This window comes from Gymnoscopelus braueri, assembly GCF_963280865.1.
Source record: "Gymnoscopelus braueri genome assembly, chromosome: 12".
Lineage (NCBI taxonomy): Eukaryota > Metazoa > Chordata > Actinopteri > Myctophiformes > Myctophidae > Gymnoscopelus > Gymnoscopelus braueri.
In genome coordinates, this window is record NC_137614.1 from 45,220,709 (window position 1) to 45,235,311 (window position 14,603).

The window sequence follows — 14,603 nt, forward strand, 5'->3', positions numbered from 1 at the left end:
CGACTACTTCTTACTGTTGTGGTCAGAGGTCATCAATCATTAATAATTCATAATTTGCATGCCAATAAATTCGACTTTTTTTTTCTCTCTCTCTTTCCACTGGCCATATCGTTTATACTGTATGCCTGATTGTCCGGGGGAAGAATCTCTTTAGCAATATACTATCAGTGGCCTTGTGGCTGCGCAGTCACTTTCCATGTGGCAGCATTTGAAACAGTCTGTGGTTGGGATTGCTGCGATCTTTGATGATTGTGTGAGCTTTGATGACACAACGTCCATCTTATAAATCTTGGACAGGGGGAAGTTCATATCCACCGTTGAACTCGGCTGTTCGCACGACCCTCTGCATTGCGGTTGAGGTCAGAGCAATAAGTATGAAGTCCTTCAAAATCATGTGTGTATAATAAGGACACGGCTGCTTTAATGAGAACAAACTGACTTGAACTTTCCAGTGCATGGAACAGTATTTAAATAGGAGCTGAGAGATATTATGAGATATTTATTCAATTCACATTTTCTCAGGGGAATTATTAAAACCATTTCCTGTCTGTCCATGGCAGAATTAACATGCAAGAGAAATTAATTATGCACCAGCATGATTGAGTTTTTGCGTCTAATTGCTACAATTTCAGGCTTGACAAAGCTCGGATTGGCCAATTTAAGCAGAGGTTAATGAGTGCTTATTATGATTAGATTTCTCATTGCACAGTGGCTGTGGCTGAACAACAAGCGGGAGGGTGACTGACCACGTCTCTGAAACAGAGACAAGTGATTCACTGAACTGGTATTGAGTGGACAATTCAAAGTATCTGTTCTGCTGGCACCGCAAGGCATCAGCAGTTTTGTAAAATTACCGGTATCGGATAAAACACAAACAATACACAACCCTAGTCAGAGGATTGATGAAAATATACAGCAGAGATCCAGGCAGAATACTGAGTGGCTGGGGGTAAGCATTCAGCAGAAATCAGGCGAGTTCTGAGGCAGTATTTAAAACACTTTAGTCCTCTGGCTCAGAGCCTCTGCCTGATGAGAAAAAGCCCAATATCTCCCCCGCCCCAAGGGATGTTTCCCCTTTAGGGTAGTGGATAATATGTTGGCTTTCCATGCGGGAGACCTGGGTTTGAATCCCCGTTGTTACATCGGCTCTGTAACTCTTCGCAGAGCTGTGACTGGATTTGTGTGACCTTACACACAGTGAAGCTGAACAGGGTTCAAATCTGGCAATTGTACTGGCCAGCCCATCAAGGACAGCATTCTGGCCTCCTGTTTCTTTCCTTAACTTAGAATGCATGCTGGATATGTCTTGCTAGATGATGAAATTTGCACCAATCAAGTGCTGACCACAGGGGATGGCGTGCCATTGTAAAAGAGTAACCTTTCTGGTCCAATATTCCTTCACTCTGTATAAATCTACCACATCATCATAGCAGCCCCATACATTTACATTTCCTCCACCTTGCTTGACAGCAGGCATCAAGCCCGCCGCCAGCATCCTTTCATTTGCACATTCACTGCAGAGCCATGCTGCATCGCAGAGCGGTGTGTGTGTGTGTGTGTGTGTGTGTGTGTGTGTGTGTGTGTGTGTGTGTGTGTGTGTGTGTGTGTGTGTGTGTGTGTGTGTGTGTGTGTGTGTGTGTGTGCAGGCCCAGGGATCTATAGACTCCCCTTTTTTCCCTCAACACAAATCTTGTTGTTGAAAATAGCTATTTCAGTTAGACACTTCAGCTCAGAATTGACCATTTACCAATTATTGCAATGCTATTGCATTCAGATTAGGTGTGGCTCCTGTGATACTACAGATTATCTGCACAAGCATGACACAGAATCTGAGATCACAAACCCCCCCAGAAGCAGAGCACAAGATACAGAGTTATGCATCAACATAGAACCCTTCAAGGGCATAAATCAACATACAGATTAACATACAATCCACAGAGCATACAATCCACAGAAACAAACATTTAAATAGTGAGCCCTTTAAAGACACGTGTATCTTAAAGCCCTTTAAGATACACAGATCATACCATCCGCAGAATCATACACTTACTTAAATGGCAGAGGAAGAGGCTGGGGAGGTGGAGGGAGTTTGAAAACAGACAGCAGCAGGAACACCTGTGACCAATGCTGAACACGAAGTGTGAACGCCGCTTAAAAAGACTGCCCAAGACAAGTGAACCATTAGATTGAGGGCGTATATGCGTAAGCTTGTTAGCAAATGGGAATGAAGGGAGCTGAGTGAGGTTGATCTGGAAACCCATAGCCAAACACCAGAGAGTCTTGTGCATTTAAGTTAACAATTCTGCCTTTATAGGCAGAGGTTTGGCCTGAAAATGTGTTTTTCATATTTCATATATTTAATGCCAATCACTATCTTGGCCTGTTTTTTTTGGAAAGTATTTGATGCGCTGAAGGCTGCCCGTCCGTTGGACTGAGCACCTGTCCTTTTATCGCTCCATGTGCTTCCCTGGGCCAGCCTGCCTGCTGCAACCCCAGCCATTAAAAACACACAGGTGCTTAACCCATTCAATCCGGTGAACGCATCTCTGTCATTTTAGATTTCTTTGGGCTATTTTTGAAAAATTGTGAAAGTTTGTGCAAATCTTTGAATATATATATAAAAAAAAAAATTTAAAGCAAACATTTGTAACTAAAATCTTTGCTTCTGCAGATTCTACATGTCTTCTAAATCCTATAGTTTTTGAAAAACGTATGTTTCTATATCAGTGGTTCTCACACTTTTTCATGTCAAGGACCCCCAAAATTATATGTATTTGGCCGCGGACCCCCATCTCAAAATATTTTGTAATAGTTTATAGGTAGGTAGTAGGTCAATTTTGCAAAGACTTGAGTCAAAACATTTCCCTTCAAATATATATTCAAATATTTGCAAAAATGTTTTAAAAAAAATAGCAGATCTACAAGCTCATAGTGCGGCACTCGGTGCCGCGCTATGAGCTTGTATATCTGCTATTTTTTAATAGCCAAAGAAATCTTAAAATGACAGAGATACGTCCCCGGATTGAATGGGTTAAAAGTACCTCATCTCTACCTCATATACTAATACTTTGTAAATCCTCTCTGACCACGACCCTTTCATCTCACGGTCATCGTCTGTCGTCTATCATCCATCTTTTTTGTTGATGTGCATGAAAGCAAGCAGAGGGATGGATGAACGCCAGTCAGGGAAGGAGACAACGGTAGCCTAGCCAAAAAGAAAGAAAGAAAGAAAGAAAGAAAAACGGAGGTGAGGGCACAGCAATAAGACCTGGAAATGTCTCTGCTCAGCCACCGTTCAGTTTTCAATCACACACCCTTCACGTCCGTTCAATCTCTGCCTCCTCCAGCCTGTGAAGCTGGAGGAGGCAGTCACACAGTCATTTCCATCTCTGCCTTTCTCTCGCCTCAAGTGAACAAATGCACAGGTAAATGACAAAACTGGAAGCAGAGCGGAACTTTCTGTTCCCCGTTAAGGATGCTGAAAATAGACCCATCTCTCCATTCTTCTGGATTTCTTTGGTTCAGGTATGGCTCCTCTGTAAGTGGATTCGATGCAATCTCGACTACACCGTGTCCGCATTTTATAGTGCATCTATATGTGAAATGTACAGAGTTTGCCGTGAACAATGTCATAGTGTGGTGATTGTCAGTGCCTCGTCCTTATACTACAACGTGGATTTTGTTCTCAGAAATTGTATAGTTGACATTAGTATAACATTTTTGCCCATATTTTTGCCACAACTATCCTACACCTTGAGGTAGAAGTTGTTATGCCATCTCCGTTCACTCCATCCGCCCACAAATGTAGCGTTTCTGACCCCTCAGACAGATTGTGGAAATAAAACAATATCACACACACACAGTGTTCCATCAGACATCGGTTGGACTATGACGCCAAAACCTTTTAGTGAAAATAACGGTCATTCCCATTGCTGCCTAAAGTTGCTCATGGGTACTAGCTCAACACAACCTTCTCCAGGGGAAAGAGAACCGTCATTGTGTGAGATGAGGGAATAACATAGCTTATAAGAACCTGTTCTATCTATACTGTAAGTCATTCATTCAAACAAATGTTTGTTATAACTTTGTTTTGATGATTAAAAAACATTCTCTAACAACTTCTGTTTTTCAGAAATAAAACTACATTGCTGACGACATCTATACATACATAAAATATAGATTACACTAACAAATTATGGGGACAGTTGGAAGGAGGCCCGGGTAGTGTCTGGGGATGTACAGTAGGGGGGCTTTCACGTAGGAATGGTCCAAGCGCTTTTTTTGTAGTCTGTCCAAATTAAAATTGCAATCTCTTTAACTTTGCCAATAACAACAATGATTCACCAGAACAGTGTTACTGTAACTAAAGAGAATTGCCAGAATTATTTTTTTACCTTTTCAACTCCTGCCCTGGGGAAGCTAAGACTGAAGAGGTGGGTTTTGAAGGTCTTGGGGAATGATGACAGGGTGGGTGGAGGCATCTTTGAAGTGGTTTAGAAGTGTGTTCAACAGAGATGGGGGGTGGCAAATGAAAAGGCCCCATCACCACAGGTGTTGAACTCCTGGGGTCCTGTGGGAACCCTCATCGCTCCAAGTACACTACTCCTGGGGTTCTGGGGGATTTGTGGAAAGTTGGCATGGACAGACAACCTGAGGCATTGGGAAGGGTGGAGGAGGAGGAGGAGAGGTAAGGTAAGGTTACAAGAACTTGTGATACATTGGCGTGTAGCTATTTGTGTTCACCACCCACACTACGGGCCTCATCTCCCTCTGAAGCCACCTGGAGCTACAGGAGAGCCTCAATCATCTCCCTCAGCACCGAGTTAAATCTATGAAAGAAATAGAGTGCTTCTCCAGAGAGCCCCAGAAAAGCATTCCTTTCTGACGTAGCCTACATGCAGGGGTGGTTCATGGAGACTCTCATATCAGTCCTCAGGTTATATAAAGACAGTGGTTCTCAAACTTTTTCACGTCAAGGACTCCCAAATTGATAAATATTTGTCCGTGGACCCCCATCTGAAAATATGTTGTGCCAGGGACCCCCAGAAGCAAAGATTTGTGTTAAAAATGTTTACTAATGTTCAAGATTTTTGAAACATAGCAGATCTACAAGCTCATAGCGTGGCACTCGGGGCGATCTGCCATTTTTGAATAGCCAACATATAAAAGGTTAAAGTGGTTAAAAATGATTGTGATGCTATATCAACCACTTTTGCTGGGGACCCCTTGGTCCCCCCCCCCCAAGGACCCAACTTTAAGAACCACTGATATAAGACACACAAGATTTCGCATTAAACCATAGACGATGGCTACATGGTTAAGACGGCCAAGGTTGAGGCTGCGAGGGCTTGGATGGCCACAGGTAATGGAGAACTGTCAGTGAAGTCACCTGAAGTTAAGCACTTAAACCTTACTGTGTGTGTGTGTGTGTGTGTGTGTGTGTGTGTGTGTGTGTGTGTGTGTGTGTGTGTGTGTGTGTGTGTGTGTGTGTGTGTGTGTGTGTGTGTGTGTGTGTGTGTGTGTGTGTGTGTGTGTGTGGAGGGGGGGTGTATTGTGTTGGAAAAACAAGCTCGTCTTGGACAATGTCTTGCGTAAAATATATTTGACAATTAAATTGTTCAAAAGCAAACAAACAGCAACTTGCCAAGCAATGGTCTATCACACAGCTCCTATCCAAGTAGGAATGCTCTCTGGTTTTTAATATCACGTAGTAAATTGCACACAAATGAATCATCATGTGACATGCTCCGATTTACACCAAAGCATTCCTCACATTGCTTTTTACAGTATTTTTGGTGTGAATATTTTTTCTAAGCATACATAACTGCATTTTCTACTTAAAAATCACGGTCGACCTAACGTGGTGAAGAGAGTGAGTGATTCTGTAAAAGGATTTAATTAGAAAATCAGCTGCAGCCTCACCAAAGGTATCACATCCAGCCATGTGCTGTTAGACTCTTATCAGAATGCTGTACAGAGAGCACGCAAACGTTTTACATTACTGTGGTGCAGTGGTGGACAGTACCATTTACTTAAAGGAGTAGTTCACCCAAAAAATGACTTATTTTCTATCAATTGCACACCCCATGAAGCCTTATATTCATGGTTTTCTTTTTCTTTTTGTCACATTCCTAAGCTAATAATTTGATTCCTGTCTCCTACCGGCTAATGTATCCAGTAGGAGACACAAAGTAGATTATTTCTGTCTCCTACTGGAAATACACCTGGTCATGAAATTATTGGCTTGGGAATGCCACAAAAACAAAAATAAATCCATGATTTCAAGGCTTCATGGGGTGTGCAATTGATAGAAAATAAGTAATTTTTTGGGTGAACTCCTCCTTTAAGTACCATTTTGATGTATTTTTACTTTACTGGAGATTTCCAATTTTCAATACTTTTACTTCTCCTCCACTACTGTACATCTCAGAGGCAATTTTGTACTTTTACTCCACTACAATTATTTGAAAACTTTAGTTACTTTTAAGATTTTGATTATTATTACAGAACGTAGGGCCTACATTAACCACTTCAGCCCCACACTGTATATACTTTGGCTATTTGAAAATAGCCGATCTACAAGCTCACAACGCGTCGCAATGCAAAATGACGAGTGCTTTTACTTTTGGTATCCTACTTTAAGTATATTTTGATGCCAATACTTTTGTACTTAAATTTTGAAGTTTTGAATACATGACTTTCTTGTAACAGAGTATTTTTACATTGTGGTATTGATACTTTGACTTTTTCCATCACTGGTGTGGTGCTTCTCTTGTTCTTGTACTTAGTGATGAAAGATCGAGCATTTTACTGTGCACGCGTGCGTGAGTGCATGAAAGACAGAAAGAGAAAACATCCATAACAAGTTTCCATGAAGTGCTGTGAATGTGACATCATCTTCAGGGCTTTAAGAGTGTCATATAGTGGTGTTCAAACGAGAAGCTGCATTCAAAATGAGAGATAATCAGAGAGCTGCAGGAAGAGGACAATGCAGAGAGAAAGAAGGAAATGGCAGCCGCTTCTGTGATGATTTGGCTGTCATGTTGATAACAGGTCTGGCTTGTGTTATTCACACGTGTACCGTCTTCTGTCTCTAAAGGTGAGAGAGACAGATAATTCACTGGGAAAGAGCTGGCCATATCTCTAAATAAAACAAAACATTTATATAAGAGTGTGAGCCTTCTATGACTACAGCAGATAGTCACACACACACACACACACACACACACGCACACACACACACACACACACACACACACACACACACACACACACACAAAAACATCCTTCAACTCGTTAAAACCGGATAAGCATCTGTGTCATTTTAACGATTTTATCGTTGGCTATTACAAAATAGCAGATATACAAGCTCACAGCGCGTCACTTCGTGCCACGCTGTGAGCTTGTACATCTGCTATTATTGATCATTTTTGAAATTTTGATATATCTTTTTTTAACACAAATCTTCTCTTCTGGTGGTCCCTGGCACAAAACATTTTCAGATGGGGGGTCCACGTCCAAATACATATAATTATGGGGGTCCTTGGCACGAACATGTTTGAGAACTATAGGGTTAATAGTTTCTGGCAACACAACATGTTTACTATATTTAATGAACGTCCTTACTGGAAACTAGCTGCTGTGTTTGGAATGTGAACTGACAGAGGATTCCTGTAGACTGACAGTAAACAGGATAGACAGCTCATCATGTTGTAAATCGACTATTTTTCGGCAAAAATACAAGTACAGACCCCTGGGGAACTCCGGTCAACCAAGTATATACAGTAGGGTTTAAATGGTTATAAAGAAAACATCACATGGATGCACCTGGGACGTATCATCAGTGTTGTAGCCTGGGGTCATCAGGTGTTTCGGGTCTCGCAACAACATCGCCCAGGTGACCCAGCCGGGGTTGATCAAGCCCCGACTTACGTCCCAGTAGCTACCCACGGTCAGTCCTCTTAGGCAGAGACAGGGCCACTCAAAGAACGTATAGATATTTACTTTGACATTTTTTAAATCAAAACACAGTGCCAGAACCGGCTTTGTTTTAACCAAAAAAAAATCAAGCTTGTGGATCTGGTACTTTCGATGCTTTTGTGTGATGATCAGAGTGTAGAAGAGAGAGTTGCGTCACGCTTTGATCTCACCGCAAAGCAGGATGTTGCCTCCTGTAGTTCCAAACATAGGAACTTCCTCATTGAAATAGAAACAGAACTTCCGCATTCCATTCTTACGATGGGAGTCAACGCTAGTGTCGTCACTCTCATAGTTATATCACGCTGAGTATGATCAAGTATAGGTCGTTAATATACTCAAAAACACAAAAAGTTAGAATATGGAGTTCAGAGTTTTCTGCCCGACAACCAGTGGTGGAAAAAGTACTCAAATGTTTTATTTAAGTAAAAGTATCAATACTGCAATGTAGAAGTATTCTGTTACAAGTACATTTTGAGTACTTTTTCCACCACTGCCCTGTGCATATTTGTAACAGCTAGCTTATTCTGTAAAGGAGTCTCTCTGCATAACATACACTCTAAACACTTACATGTAGACCCTCTATATACTTATAAAACAAGCTACAATACAAAAGTATGGTAGTTATAATATGCTGTTCTTCTAAGCATAATAATGTAATTTGACCAACACGGAAAATACTTCATAAACCTTGTTATAAGTTGTTATGTATCATTATAAACATTAGTGTTATGAAGCCTTATAATGAATTGTAAATGTGATTATAAAGATAGACCCGACCTTTAAGTAAAGCATTACACAATACACCTTGCTTTGTCTTTGCATGAATCTCTTTATTCATGACGATGTTCACAACATCTTGGATTATGTATTCATTTAAAAGCCCTGACAGGTCACCACTGTAACAATGTGAGATAATAATACAGATATCTACTGTATGAGTTTAGGATTAAACAGAGTCCCAAAGAGAGAAAAAAACCCAAATTAAAACCATGAAAAAGAGTAAATATTGCATCATGCCTTTTATACCACGGCTGTGCTTTTCTAAAATATATGCATGCGAACCTAAACATGTTTAAGGAACACGTCTGATCTTCATCGCTACAGCCTTCAGGGAGTAACGATAACCCTTCCAGTGGTACCAGGCTACACCTGTGTCGTGAGGCGTCTTTCCCCAAAGGTAAACACCATTGGGATTAGAATTGGTACACTTCTTGTACCAAAATCCACTGTAATGATCAATTGCACAGTTCTTGCTCCACGTGTCCTGATCTTTGTCAAAGGTTGAGAATTTCATTCCATTGTTATAGGTCAGTGAGTCTCCTGCTCCTCCATCCTGGAAGCCAGCAACCTGCAGCCTGTAGCCATCAGCCTCAGAACCCACAGAGAAAGAGGAGTAAGAGGCAAACGCTGTGTTTCCCTCAAAGTCTTCCATGTCCACCCTCAGCTCATAGTGTTTGTCCTTGGTAAGGACATGCATGTTCTCCAGTCCCAGCCAGTACTCGCCTGATGCGTCTCCAAACCCAGCTCGGTACTGAGCCCAGGGTCTGTAGAAGGTCACAGTGCCGTCCACTCTTCTCTGGATGACCGTCCACCTCCCTCCATCTGTGTCCATGTCACAGTAGACCCTGGCAGGTGGAGTAGTGGGGTAGATGGTGTACACACCACTCGCTGTGGAGAATTGTTTGTAGATTTCGTCACAGTCCAGAACCAGCTTGTGATAACCATGATCATCATTGTTGTAGATTTCCTCACAGTCATCAGGGGCGTACAGCAGGGACAAAAATTGAGCTCTGGGATTTACACATTTGTACATAACTGGCGCCGGCGCCGGCGCGGCCGTTACGGAATGTTCCCGAATTTCATGATCACCATTGTTGTAGTTTTCCTCACAGTCCAGATCCTGGTTGATTCCACAACGAGGAGCAGAGTGGACTGTTACAGCCAGAAACAGAACTGCAGCAACAAGTATCATCTTGAAGTCTTTGAGTTGTAGCTTGCTGTTCAGATCAGAGGACGTCTGAGTGTGTTGAGTGTGTGTTCAGCTCCAGTAGAAGGTTCAATGCAGTCTGTGTGTGAGACCCTTCTCTTATAGTTAAGAATGGTGACGTATTGACACCAGAGAGATCGTATGATAGATAGAGGTACTCTGTCACCAGACCAGTCTGACCTGCCTATACATTTTAGTTACATAGTATACACACACACACACACACAGACACACACACACACACACACACACACACACACAGACACACACACACACACACACACAGGCGCGCGGGAAGTCCTTAATACCTAGGGGGGCTGTGCGTCGGGGGGGACTCCTCGCGCGCGATTTTTTTGTGATTTTTTTGGGGTTTTCTGTGTTTTTCCCCACACAAAAAGGCAGAAAGACAGTGTAAACACCAGGTTGAAGTTCATCCATGACCGTAACAGACTGCTATGATCCATAAAATATATATATATTATAAAAAATAAAATAAAATAAGTTTTTTTTTTTTTTTTTTTTTTTTTTTCCATCACCAGGGGGGCTGCTCCCATCACCAGGGGGGCTGCAGCCCCCATAGCCCCCCCTTCCCGCGCCACTGCGCGCACACACACACACACACACACACACACACACACACACACACACACACACACACACACACACACACACACACACACACACACACACACACACACACACACACACACACACAGGAAAGGGGGGGGGACGGGGGGGCCTCGCGTGGGCCGCGAACCGGTATTTGGGCCGCGAGGCCACGGGGAAAAAGAGGAGGAAAAAAAAGCCTCAAATGAGGCCGGCACTAGGACCCCGCGGCCGCTGCCTGGAAGGGAGGGCTGCTGGCTGCTGGCTGCTGGCTGCTGTGAGCTGCTGTGAGCTGCTTGAAGGTGGAAGAGCGGCACAATCACATTTATTAAGAGTTATAAAAAGAAATAACCGCAAATAACCACCCAAAACTCGGAAATATCCGCCCAGAACCGCGACTTCGTGGGCCGGTACAAATATGTCCCCCCCAACTGGGAATGGCTTCCTACGGCTATGACACACACACACACACACACACACACACTTTGGAGAAGAGATGTTTAATTTGTCAGTCTAGAGCGACCTTGGCTTCATGTACAGGTTAACATAATTCATCTTCACCAAGTAATACACTTCAAAGAGGAGAAATTATTACATTTATACTAAAAATAAATAATAAAAACAGTCATCCTCCTGCTTCCATGTGAACGTGGGCAGTAGTCCTAAAGTTGCTACAGTAATTGTGCCAAAAATGACTGATATGGTGTGATTGTGTCCCCTGCAGGCAGCAGGCTTTCAATACAGGATAGAAGAGTGTGATTCTAAGTCTCTAACTTCTTTCTACAGTAGCACATCAGGGGGCCTAACAAGCGTAACATTTATGGAATCGCCAGGTTAATCACAAGAACCCCCGGTGTCCCTATTCTGGAGCAAACATTCAGCAAAAATAGCAGGTCGACAAGCTCACACCACGTCGTGTCGCAACGCAACAGCTCACAACATGTTGCGACGCGACTCTACACTACAAGCTCACAGTGAGCTTGTATATCAGTCATTTTCGCTGAAGGTATTTAGTGTAGAGGGAAAACAGAAGGGGTCCTCGTATAGGGCCCTCTGAGCTCTATACTAGGCCGGTCATCTATCAGAGTAATGGGTTTGTTGATCCCAACTGAAGGATTAAATGTGCCTATGTTTGCTTTTCATTGTCTCCGCCGCAAGGCATGGCGAGAGAGTATGTTTTGCACCCCGTCCGTCCGTCCGTCCGTCCGTCCGTCCGTCCGTCCGTCCGTCCGTCCGTCCGTCCGTCCGTCCGTCCGTCCATCCGTGGACAGCTAATCTCTGGCTCCATTGGCTTGATTGCAGCGAAACTGTGCACACAAACTCCCTGGATGCCAATTCAGAACCTCTGCCCAATTTTTTTCACAAGGGCCTGTTATAGCTCCACCAGGAGGCCGCTTTTTGCAAAACACATTTTTTTACAGTACTCCTATAGATTTTGTAGGTTTTTCAGATTTTTCATGTTCCATCCTGATTGGCTAAAAATGGCTTCCAAAGTTTGCAGGAGTGCTCCGTTTTGAACAAAATGCCTGATATTATGAACACAGCATGCAATTTACATGACATTTTGCACGCATTCTCACTAGGCAGAGGAAGAAATGCCACTTGAAATTTTTCAAATCAGCCTCATGGTGACGCTATAACAGGCACCTATAACTAGGGATGCCACAATCTGACCTTGAGCCAATTCGAAATTCGGACAGCCCTGGCGAATATTTTTCGACGCACTCCCTAGAGGCCAGGGAAAAACCTTTGCCCTGCATTTGTAAATGGTAAAATGGTAAATGGCGCATTTATATAGCACTTTTATCCAAAGCGCTTTACATAGATTGTGCATTACATTCACCCATTCACACACCGATGGCGGAGGAAACCATGCAAGGCACCAACCTGCTCATCGGGAGCAATTAAGGGTTCAGCGTCTTGCTCAAGGACACTTCGACACCAACTCTGGGGGAGCCCCCCAGCCCGGGATCGAACTGGGAACCTTGCGGTTTTCCAGTTCACTCTACCCGGCCACTCTACCCCTGAGCCACTGCCGCCCAGTGGGTACATCTGATTTGTCACATCTGCCTTTTATAGCGCCACCAGGAGGCTGACTTATATAAAACAAATTTTTGGATATTACTCCTTCAGATTTCTTCCAAATGTCAAGCAAATCCGTACAAATGATCTCTATAGTCATGTGATCAAAACGGATCTGTTCGATTTTTCATATTCCATCCTCATTGGTTAAGATTGATCTAAAGTTTGCAGGAGTAGCCTGTTTTGAACGCAGCGTCCGATTGCGGTGCATATTCGCACGCATATTCGCACTACGTTGAGGAACAAATGCCACCCTTTCAACATTGCCCTATTATAGCGCCACCAGGAGGCCGATTACTATTATTTTTGAAATATTACTCCTACAAATGTTGTCCAAACATCACGCAAATCAGTACAAATGATCTCTTTAGTTAAGTGATCAAGACGGATCCGTCCGATCCGCCTGATTTTTCACATTCCAGCCTGATTGGCGAATTCCGAACATTGCTGGACCACACTAACCTACCTGACCTGGCAGAGACCTGTGCTCCGAGGAGCACTTTTTCTAGTTTATAACTCTAATGGCTGACAGGTTGCCCTGGTTAGAGTTAGTGTTATAGTAGTCTGTCTCTCAAACCAGACACTTCCGTACAATTAGGCAGAACCATTTGAAATTGTATAGACGCCTATGCCTAGCCTCCTGCTGCTGAGTTCTATCATGTTGCCTCTCATAATATCAGTCAACAGCATGGCGGGTATAGTATATAACAAAGTTTTCTCAATTTCAAATTGGAAGTGGAACATCGTTGTTTTATCGTGTAATAAAATATATTTCCAATATTTGCATATACAGTACGGTATCACCCTGCAGCAGCAAAGAATATGAAAAAGCAGCTTGTCCATTTAAGTATTTTTAGCTGTGTGATGACTGCCTGTAATTTTACACCCAGCAGCACTTTGAAGCACTCATTCTATGACCCATTAAATTACTGAAAGACCTTTTAAATGGAGCAGTACGAACAAAACGCTAACAATTAATATGGTTCTGAACATCATCAACACCATCAGCACTCATAAAACCAGCCAAAAAAATGTTTTTACTTATTCATCGACAGTTAGACTGATAGTCCTCCCTAAAATGAAACCTTTAACAACCTTTGGAGGAAACAATTAAAGCTACATACGCGCTAATGCAGTCTGTGTGGATATTAGCCATGGTTCAATAGTATAATGGGGCTTATAGTATCAATATTTTCAGAGGCTATTAAGCAGCAGGAAAGGAGGGGTTTTGTTCTCAACTGAAGCCTTTGACAAATCATGAATTCTAAAGCTTTTATTTCAGCTGTTAAAATCCCCACTTACTGTCAAAACAAGTTCTAAAGAATTATTGCAAAAGCGCAGACAACAGAAAGCAACCACAGCCATCATACCTGCTCCAATCAGCTGATGAATTATGCTAATGATGAAGTCTTCATCATTAGCATAGTAAAATGAAACGATGACCCCAGAGATCTTCATCATGGAGATCTCTGGGGTCATCGTTTCATTTTACATTTCCACTTCCTCCTTTATATTCTGTCCTCCATTTCTATTTTCTTCCTCCCCATTCTTCCTCGTCGTTTTCCCTTTTGCACAAAGGACAATGAATGCACGCATTATCCCTCAGTGTGTTTTAATAAGTTCTTATCTCTCCATTCTGGGTCTATCACTTTTGTTCAAAACTCAACTGCAACTGACTGCACTTTTTTTAAATGGCATCCATTAATACATGATAGTTAAAAAAAAGCCTCTATTCTTCTTCTCTCTTTTCTCCAGGAGGAACGGGGTCCTGGGATTGGCTGCAGAAGACAAAGCATCCGTCCACAGAAAGGTCTGCTCAGCGGCAGACACGCGTGAATAGAATGGAAGAAGTCACTGCTCCTATTATACAGTACGTTGTATTAAAGTAAGTGAGGGAGGGGGGGTGAGGGGAGGGGTACTGTTCTTTTTCTTGCCCTGACTCAGAATA

The 14,603-nt window shown here is 42.7% G+C and overlaps 1 protein-coding gene across 1 annotated transcript; it reads right to left on the bottom strand.

The window, feature by feature from the left end:
• Positions 1–8,939: 8,939 nt before the first annotated feature.
• Positions 8,940–14,134, bottom strand: LOC308096603 (microfibril-associated glycoprotein 4-like; the record flags this gene model as incomplete). The annotated part of the gene is made up of 2 exons (XM_080444018.1): positions 8,940–9,912; positions 14,026–14,134. 2 exons carry the CDS (start codon positions 14,132–14,134, stop codon positions 9,053–9,055), a joined length of 969 nt encoding a protein of 322 aa, XP_080300144.1. The 3' UTR covers positions 8,940–9,052.
• Positions 14,135–14,603: the final 469 nt, after the last annotated feature.